This window comes from Pteropus alecto, unplaced genomic scaffold, assembly GCF_000325575.1.
Source record: "Pteropus alecto unplaced genomic scaffold, ASM32557v1 scaffold20, whole genome shotgun sequence".
Classification (NCBI taxonomy): Eukaryota; Metazoa; Chordata; class Mammalia; order Chiroptera; family Pteropodidae; genus Pteropus; species Pteropus alecto.
Genome location: NW_006436298.1, coordinates 34,451,124 through 34,462,109, shown reverse-complemented (window position 1 = coordinate 34,462,109; position 10,986 = coordinate 34,451,124). Strand labels below are relative to the sequence as shown.

Genomic DNA, 10,986 nt, shown 5'->3' with positions numbered 1-10,986 from the left:
CCTGCCCCACCCCTCCAAAATGAAACTCTACACAGCTCTTACGGTCTTTGATTTTCTTTTATCTAGATTGGTTGTCTGTATATATATATATACATATATATGTACCTACCTTAGGAATGGGATTCAGCAGAACTACACCTGATTTCTTAGTGATGACCTGTTTTGTTGTGTAGTGATGTTCTATAAGTTGAGGAATGTTTGAAAACCCAGTGCCTTCAAATCGATACATATTCTGGAGGAAGAACAATAAAATAGAATAAATATACAGTCATTGCTATAGCATGACTACATTCATCAACTAATTAAGTTCCTTTTAAGAAAAACTACTTTTACACAATGATGTGAATACCTGAACTATGTACTTAAAAACGGTGAAGATGGTAAAATAAAAACAGATTTAAACTCCAGCATGCTGAAAAACATCTACCTTTCCATGAGGAAATTAATTTTCATAATAATTAAATGTAATTCAAATTGGTAAAAAAGAAAAAGAAAACTAACAAACAAACCTGGTATGTACTTTGCTGAAATGTTAACCAAAGGAAATAAAGTATGAGATACATTTGAGTTAAGGAATAGGAATATGCTTATATATATGCTCCATTTGATAACATTTTCAAGGTCAAAAATAATTTCAAAAGTTTGAGGAAGCATACCCAATATAATATTTTAAGAAAACTTCTAATGATCCTTATTTAATTTATCGATGTAGTATTAATTAGATTTTATATACTGAAGCTGTTCATGTATTAGTCTTCAAATGATGGTCTTTGATAGATAAAATGCAGTGACAAAACTGTAGATAATCACATGCTCAAATCGCGGCACTTCTTTATTTCATAACATTGGTTAAGTAATATTTTCCCAAACTCTGCCAAGACCCTTTTTCTCTGTCTTCATATTTGAATAGGCATGCAGGCTAGTTATCACACAGAATGAATGGATAGTGTTAAATTTAGTAAGAGAAAAACATTTTATTGACCATACTTTTCAATGTAAGAAGCATTGCAATGCAGTGTGATGTAATGAAAGCTTACATCTGATTGTTTACAAAAAGCTTATGTATACATATACAGGTGCTATGCATAGATATAGATATGAGGGTGCTCTGTTTCAAGAAAACTCTATGCTAAGAAATCAGAACTCTCAAAACTCTCTAAATTTGGATATTATTGACATGACCAAAAGATAATTTTCTCAGTTCAAGGATAAAAAATTCAAAGCTCCTTTTCCATAGTATAAAAGAAGATTCAATTTACCAGAATTTAACTTATAGACAATTTTTTAAATGAATATTTGTTTCATCAAGTGAGGAACAAAAATAAATTAGCTTACTTTAACACTTTACTATAGAATATAATTTAACTCAAGGCAGTTAGAGTGTTAGAGTCAATTCAGGGCATTGTTAATAAATTACTCCCTAAGTTTTTGTACACAGCAGCCAGACCTTCTGTGATATATTAGCAATGATGCCTAAGAATATTTCACACTGAGGACACTAATATATTACTAGGTGTGCAATGTACTGAGCAAGTTCTCTCGGAGTCACAGTTTATTCATTGGGGCAACAGAAAGAATATTTGGACCTCCTCACAGAATAAGTGGGAGGCTTGAAGAAGTATTAACATGAAAACCACTGACCAGGTATTAAATCACACCCCAGTATTAAATCACCATACAAATAAACCTTGGAATATAAAAATAACTCCAAATCTGGGTATATGAAAAGAAACACTTTCAAAGAACACTGAAAAGTGTAAATTACATTTTCTCAAAGAATAATGATTATCTGTAATAATCAAATATCCTAAAGGAATTCTTATATGAAATTAAGAAATAAAGATATATAAAAAGTTATAGATGTGTAACATGTAATAATAAAAATGATAATGATATTTCAACCAAATATACTGTATACTTGAAAGTTGCTGAGTAGATCTTAGGTATTCTCACCACACATCATACACACACAATAAAGAATTAAGTATGTGAGATGATGGGTGTGTTAATTATCTTGATCTTGGTAATCATTCTACAATGTATATCAAATCATTACGCTGTATATTTGAAATACATACAATACATATATTCGATTTCTCCCTTTGTTTTCCTTTGGTCTACCTTAACATTAACATAAAAGTCAAGGGATCCTTTATATCACTCCAGTACTTTGCTCAAATTTTTTATCTCCTTCAGTATAAAAGCCAAAGTCTTTACCTTGGTCTACAAGATTATATAATCTGTGCTCTATCATCTCTCTTACCTCATCTCTTACCATTACCCTCCCCAACTGCAGCCACTTTCATTTCCTTCTGGTTTTATAAATCCAAATATACATTCCTTCCTTGGGATGTTTACATTTGCTACTTGAAATATTTCCTCAGATGGCCAAATGGGTTAATAGCTTCCTTACCTCCTTCCAATCTTTCATCAAATGTTACTTTTTCAGTGAGGTCTACTCTGGCCACCCTACATAAGTCAATAACCATTTTCTCACCCCAACTAAATTTCTCACCTCCTTTTCCTTATTGAATTTTCTCCTTAGAACTTATCACTATCTAACATCATATATGTTTTACGTATTTATCCTGTTGTCTAACTCCTCCTCTGATGTAGGCTCAAGGGGTGATAAACTTTTTCATTTATTTTGTTCATTGCAGTATCTCCATCGTCTAGAACAGTGCCTGACATATATTGCCTGGATAAATAAACATGAGTGAATGATATGCAGGGCATATAAAATGACTATAAAGTTAAAGCAACCAGTAAGACAACTTAGAAATGAATACTGGAAGGTTCAATCTCATGTGAACTCAAGACACTGAAGTACGATGTTTAATAAAAGTAAGTAATGAGATGAAGTTCACATAGAATTTCAAATCAGAAAAAGTGTCATAATGTCTTATATAAACTTATAACATGCCTCTTATAACTAGACAAACTGTGAATAAAATAATGGGAAATTTTAGTTTCCCTTTCTTAAGTTAAGAACATATCTAGTTTTTAATTTAAAGGCAGTTTTTTTGCCATTCACATAGTAATTGTGATGGACAAATCCAGTGAGTGATACAAGCAGCAGTACTTCCTTCATGAGCTAAAATAAGAAACTGATCCCTAGCAATTACTTTTTAAAACTATCACTGACATCAGTGAAGTTCTGATGTCAACACTGTATAAAACCAATTAACTCACTTTCTTAAAGATGAAGATAAAGTAATTAATCTAAAAATGATGTTAAGACTGTATGCTTATAAAGTTCATCTAAGCAACTAAAAGGTCAAGAATAGTATATTCACTAAAACTGTTGAGAGCTTGTTTCTTGATACACTCAAAATTCTGAGTATTATATTTAAACTTGTACAAATCTATATCGATTTTTTATAGCTCAGATGACCTGAGGTTGGCTTCACATAAAGATGGATTTTTAAAAAGTTTTTCTACATGGCTTTAACAATAATACAACTGAGAGAATCCAGAATAACTTTTAAATAGGAGACTTCTCTTTGGAGCTAAATTGCTACCACTAATCTCTTATGGGAATTCTAAAAAAAGAGATAAAAAATAGTAGTGCGGAAAAAATTTCCACAAATTTCTACGAAGGTCATTTTGTTTAGTGTCATTTATATTATGTTTCAAATATCACACAATAAGCCATTAAAAATAAGTATGAATAAAAAATATAGCATGATTCAATTTTTATAAAATAAAGATTACATAAATACATAAAATTAGAATACAAAGAACATAAACTGAACCTAAAAGGGGGTGTTACTGTGAAGCGCACATTCCATGACACATATTTCTGAATTTTTATCATGAGTGTATTACTTTTGTTTTTAAAACATTAACTACAGTTAGAATTTGTTCCTGAGTTATCACTGTTACTTAAGAATTAATTATGCATACAGATGAAAAACACACACCAAAAAACCAGAATCAGTTTTGTTGCTATACATATTTCCAGAGGAGTGTTATCATGTAAAGAAGTCAAACAGAATGGAATATACATACAAAAACGACATGAGGATTCAATGTATGTATAATTTGAAATAACATGCTTGAGTAGATCTCCTGAAACAAAAATCAAGGATAATCAGGCTTAAGGGAAAGAAAGAAAAGTGAAAAAAGGAAAAATAATTTCTAAAAAAGGCTGAGATGACTAAACTTAATAAAAACAAAAGGCTGAATAAAAACAACTAAAACTAAAACACTCCTTTTTCTGGTAAAATACCTAAAAATAAAAATTTAAAACAAACTTCAGCTTTCTCAAATAAAAATGGCATATTGAATAGTTAAAAATAAGTAATTAAACCAGTATACAAGAAGGATTTGGGGGAGCTTGGGATAAGCTTAACAGTAAATAAGGTGTTGGTATGCCTTTTCCTAGTTAACTTTTATTCATTCTTTAGGATGGTGTCTCAAACTTAACTTCCTTAAGCTTCACAGTTAAAATTTTTTATAGACCTTGAATGTCTGGAGTGGAACGGTTAAATAATCCTAAGTGTACAATGATAAGGCCACAGACTTAGAATTAACTGTCACTAAAACAAGTCTGGGATTTCCACTTGCTTTCACCTAGTCTTTCTTAAGTCCCACATTATGAATTTAAAAGGTAGTTCAAAGAGCCTAGAGATTATGGCAACAAAACAAAGTAAACCTATCTGGTACACTGAAAAACTAAATTTATCAGCTCAAAATGGAATGTATGACATGACAGACATCTAAATATCTGTTACTGAATGATGATTTAATACACTAAGCTACCCAATTTCACATAGTAATTACAACCTCTACTTGTGTTATTTTTGTTTTATTGGTCCATATCCTTGGGCCTTACATAGTAGTTGCTCAAATAATATTTCCTGAATGAAGAAATGAAAGATGGTAATATGTCATTACTTAGAAAATTTTTTCTGTTTTATTTAAAAACATTTATTATGTTATATTTAATTCATCACCATATGTTAATTCAAATTTCTTGGCTCAATCATTCCTGACTCTGCATCTTTAATATTTCTCTGTTTAGGAATACTACTAATGTTTTACTTACTAGGTTTTAAGCTCACTGAGAATTAGGACATATATTTTTTGGATTCATCTCCTTACAGTACATAACATGGTACTTAGCAAAAATGAGTGTTTAGTAAATATGTATCAGACATATTAGAGAAATATTAATTGGCACTTTCCTAGAATAGCATAAAAAATTCTCCTTGGAATACTTTTGTTTTATCACATGTATTTTGGTTTTTATCGTATACAAAAGCAAGGATTTGGTAAATTTATCAAATGAAACAAAGCTATTTGAATTTCTACGAAAATCTAACATTTATGACACAAAATAAACAGTGTTAGTTACAAATTCTAAATATAGTTTTACGTCAAGCATCATAATCAGGTTAGTAACTATGGAATACGTCAGAAAATAACACTAGAATTAAACAGAGATTCAGATACTCTTAGATATGTTTAATATATTTGGCTTTATGAAATTATTGTTTAGTATCCAATAAAAGTACAGTTCTTCTTGCTTATACTAGCTAAAACGACAGATATGCTCTTCTAGAGTAGTAAAAAATGTAAGAATTGAAAGTATCTGGGTCCATCTTAATCAAAGTTTCACATCATGTTAAAAAGTAACGGAGATATGCATACAAAAATAAAGCTTCAAAATAATTGCCATCCTAGACTCTAGGTGACAGAGGCAATATTGCTAAAAATAACATTATTTGTGATCAATGACTAATTCAAATCTAAATACAGGCATATTTCGAGATACAGTGGGTTCGGTTCCAGACCACTGTAATAAAGTGTGTATGTAAATAAATTCTAAAACATTTCATTACCATGTAAATTTCACAAATAAATCTCCAAAAATCAAAATTTTAAATTAACTTTTCCAATTACATTGATATCTCTTACAAAATAACATTCGTATTTTTTCTCAAGTAGAATCAAAACAATGGTAATAATACCTAATATTTGCATAGCACTCCACACCTTACAAAATATATTTTCATTAATTTGATTCTGACAATCACTGTCTAAGCTATTAACCCCATTATTTCCCAAAGCATAGCGCTTGTAAAGCGAAAAGCTGGGACTGGAACCCAAGTCTTCTGACTCTATGTTTAATGCTTTTATTCACTGACCCACTATTTGATATTATTCCATTCTCTAAAATCTTGTATTTCTTTACATCTTTCCTCTCTTAGGGCACCTATTCCCTCATTTACATACAGCTTTTTAACCTACTACTGGACAATAAACTCCTTGATTGGAATATAATAGGCAATGATTAAATATCTGGTAATGAATTCCCCCATTTATTGACCCCTTCCAGGCAACAGGTATATGAGGAAAGAAATGGAATAATTTTATCTCATAGAAGATTTACTTATATAAAATAAAAAATAATTAAAAACTCCCCCAAAGGTCTATATCACCTTAAAACTTCTATTTTCAACTGAAAAGCTTGCCATGATTTAATGAGTGTGAGCTAAATAAAATTAAGCAGTAGAAAACTTGAGGCATGGACAAAAATATAAGCACTTTCATCTTTAATAGAGTTTTATAAAATTTCAATGACAAAAAGCCAAATAAAATCTCCAAATGTGAACTTGTAATCATGTCTTATTTTTAGAATATATGATGCTGTTCACTTTAGTCCCTTAAAACCAAATGGCAGTATTAAAGACAAGTGATAATTGCATCATTTCCTTTTTGTTTCTAAGAATACTAATTTAAGTTCCTGTAGTTACATTTTAAACTAGAATAAGGGAAATATTTCAGTCTTATTTAATGTGTGACATAGTTCAAAAATAGTACCTTTTAGAGCTTAGAAAATAGAGGGAAACAATTATATGAATTATAGTTAGCTTATACTTTACCTATGATCTTTTCTTCTACAATTCTCATACCATTTTATAAATATTACCAACATGGTTCAGGTTGTAATAGGAAAGACTATCTACATCCGTAACAAAAGTACATACAAATTATTAGAGTTTGAAAAGAAATAAGGAATGATATACAATTAGAAACAGTTAAGTCAGATGTATGAGAGTAGGCAAATATGATTATCATACTGAGGTCTAAATGCTATGTAAAATTAAATAATGTAAAAATTAAAATACTTAAATGGACTTATTTCTTTTAACCCATCTGAATGGCAATTATTGTCATTTCAATATAGTTATTAGATGTGAATATACCAAATGCTACTGAACTGTATAATTTTAAATGATCACCTTTATGGTATGTGAATTTCACTTCAGAATTAGATAGATATAGATAGATGATAGATAGATAGATAGATAGATAGATAGATAGATAGATAGATAGATATAGATAGATGTATGATAGGTAAACAGACAGACAGACAGATAGACAGACAGAGATACAGAATCCCATTGAGGTTTATCTAATGATAATGGTTCAACCTTTTTTGTAAGGTAATTAGTATCACTGTAGGGCCTGGGCAAAAACTGAAATCCTGTAAACTGCCAGCATGAAAACACATGTCATTTGAAATAGAGTGAAAAATGACAAATAGAGGCACTGATTTCTTCATATGCCAAAAACATTAAAATCTTCTCAGTGGGCGAAGTTAAACAATATTTTGAGATTACTCTTCATCTGTTAAAACTTAATAGAGAATGCAACAAACATAAAAAGTAGTTAGCAAGACAAGTAAATTTCAATAAAATTAGTATTAGAACAAGCACTATGAATAGGTCATTTTTTAAATTTTCATCAATTTTTTTTATTATTAATGCCAACAAGCAACAGTTTATACATAAAGAGAAAGAAACCTTAATCGAATCATAAAACCAATTCAACTATCACTGTCCTATTCATTAAGAAATGTCATTATCACTATTTAATAAAATATTTCTTAAAAATCTCTCATGATATCATTTTTGAAAGCAATTTCAAGGGCCAGTTTCAAGAACATAAAATTCGTAATTAAGTTTCTCCAGAAAAAAGTATAATAATCACATTTCTTTTAATTTCTAATTTAAAATATATTTAATGTTCAAATTTAACTCAAAATATTTTCAATATGCATTTAAATTTAAGTTTGTATCAACTATTTTTAAATTACAGTATTATAAAGTACATATTTCCTTGCTAAGATTAACATTTTTGTGCATTTTGGAGCACTATATTTAAGAAATTCAGTAAAAACAAATTAAGCGCTAAACTTTAAGTGTTTACAGGCATTTATCAAAAACTATTCATCATTTTATTACCATTATACACAATGAACCACATTAGAATATACATATAAACTAAATTGGAAACGTACATCAACAAATTGTATGATAAAGTGTCTCCTTTGTCCATCAGAATATACAGAAAGGACATATTCACCAGGTTTCCCATGACTCTCTCGCACCAAGAAGTCTCCTTGTTGTTTTAACAGGTCTTGCGCTTCTATTCTGGGAATCGCACCGTGATACCAGTCCTGTTCTGCCAGGGGCTTCTCACTTACAGGGACTGTATCACAGAACTTGAGCAAATATTGGAAGGAAAAAAAACTAGATTAGAGAAAATAGTAATTTTTTTCTGGAAAAATTTATAGCAATTGCAAATACTTCTTATATATGTTCCTCTCCTTAACTGACCAATTAAAAGTTATGATGAATATGAAATTTTCATAATTTTTAAAGAAATATCTCCTGGAGCACTGATGCTAAAGTTCAGCACAAAGACATAGCCTTCAATGTTTTAAGTATAACTGTTTTTTCTACCTATTATACATAGTTATACACAATATTAGCATTTAGAGTTAATATTTATAGTCTTATTCACTCATATCATAAAATAAATCCATATATTTAAAAATTTATCAACCAGAGAATTATGATAAAAAGGGGAAATTTATCACAAAACCACTTCATTTTTATTTAAATTAAAGGTTATTTCTTTTTATGGCATTAATTCCTGATTACACGGGCTGTTTACTGTCTATATCGTATGTTCCAGGAGCACTACCTTCATCTGATGTCACCTCACTGCTGTGCCTTCCCATTCTTATCCTCATTCCTCTGATTTCCTTAACTGTTACCTTTGCCACATGGATGGATGGTCCTAATCCTGTACAGTGATGGCAGATAAAGCCTTAGAAGAAATAGCATCATGGAAAACCACCAATGTGCAATTACAACACGTGTCAAGAAAAAGGGGAGAATATAAACCATGAGCATGGCAGGAAAAGCAAATTAAATTATCTATTATTTCAGGAGGCCAAATGCTAATACCAAATAGCAGAGATAACTAAGAGCTGATGATATTTCCTTGAAATGTTTCTAATCGACAATAGATGAAGTCACACATTACGTGATTACAAGTAAAAAGTTTTTGTTTGTTTTTAATCATTCTCAGAAATTAAATTGCCCTAGATGGTAAGGAATTTACAGCTAAGGTACAATATAATGTGCTCTAACTCTTTAGGTCCTCAACATACATTATGCACAATGCCTTATTTAATTTACAAACTGGGAAAATTAGAATTAATAATAAATGAAAGGCAAATATTCATAATGTGAGGTTTTTCAAATTAATATTATGAACTGAATATAGGGACAAAGCATGGTATCTTTGTGGTAAAGAAAATGAGCTTGAAGATAGCCTTCGCTGTCTTGTATCACTGAAGAGGCCCAAAACGTATTACTCAAAGTTCCATTTGATATTATCCCAAACTCACCCTATTGATTTAAAATAAGAACCTGGAAAAATTCCAAATAGATTTCAAAAAAGTCCACATTTTTGTTTCTACTTCTACCATTTATGACATTATTTATTCTTTATATGTATGGAGTGACTGTACATGAAATTTTTAATAAGCTAAGTAAGCCTTTTTAATACTAATTATGATAAATGCAATATATCCCTCCAACTTTAAATCATCTTCCCAAAAATGGGTTTACAGAACAAATTATATAAAGAACAAGCCATACTATAAGTGGTAAAAAAAAAAAAAAAGATATTGCTTTTAAAAACAAATGCATAACTTTTTATATATATTATACTAATAATAGTTTTATTAGTACAACTAATATTTGACTAAATATTTCTTTTCCAAAACTTTATCACAGTTCATCCCATTTTAGTAAATACTAAAATTTCTACTACAGTAGAAATATTACCAATGGCAAAAGTGTTTCATTGATTTTTTTCTCTGAAAAAAAATCAATAAAATAAGAAATTAAATGACATCTCTTTGCAAAGAATTTGTTTTCATCACTACCTCTTACAAAGGTCTACATAATAGAAAAGTAGCACAAACAAGAATAATAATGTCATGTGCTTGATTTTGTATCCTATTCAACCTATCCTCCCAAATTTTGATTGATTTAGAATTGAGAGAATGCAGAGCCTAGAGAATTCATTAAGGCAGAAGGGCATTTGAAGTACAAAAGTTCAGCTAATACTCTGAGAAATTCATTGAAGGATTTGAAGATGAGAAATATGTTTTGGGGTAAAAAAAAAAATCCTCAAAGAACATATAAAAGTTTGTTTTTTAAAAATGAATAGAAAGGAATTTACATTGCTATTTCAAAGGGAATACATTTCAGTTCTCTGGGTTTATTAGTTTGTTTGGGGTAGAAAGGGAAGCTTAGAGATCTGTTGCTCCCCAGCCCCTAGACAATACTGTTATAAAATGTAGGCTGAATCTGCTATGAGTGTATGTCTGTGTACATGGTGGGTGCACACATACACAAGGACAGGTCATACATATCCCTGTCTGGACCTATCGGGTCTTTCAGGGACTTCCTTGGAAGCGCTGAAAGGAACATTTCAGTTCACATAAACGAATCATTAATATGATTTCAAGAAATTCAAATACAATTTTGCAAGCATGATAGTAACAAAATGTAGAATGTATCAACGACAAAATCCAACATCCCAAGAGCTGTCATAACAACATCAAAAATGAAATGAAGCTTTTTTACCACAAATATCATCTCTCTAAACCTT

General features: G+C 30.0%; 1 protein-coding gene across 4 annotated transcripts in view; it reads right to left on the bottom strand.

Annotated features, from left to right (window-relative positions):
- Nucleotides 1-10,986, bottom strand: part of FER (FER tyrosine kinase) — a 366,069-nt gene that overhangs the window by 190,390 nt on the left and 164,693 nt on the right. For 3 of the 4 annotated variants that reach the window (XM_015590541.2, XM_006913383.3, XM_025047715.1), the window contains 2 exons: nucleotides 8,312-8,515; nucleotides 110-232 (listed from right to left, as the gene is read on the bottom strand). In XM_015590541.2, the coding sequence (XP_015446027.1) occupies nucleotides 110-232; nucleotides 8,312-8,515 (327 nt within the window). The remainder of the gene's footprint in view (nucleotides 1-109; nucleotides 233-8,311; nucleotides 8,516-10,986) is intronic. The other variant, XM_025047716.1, reaches the window with a different exon arrangement.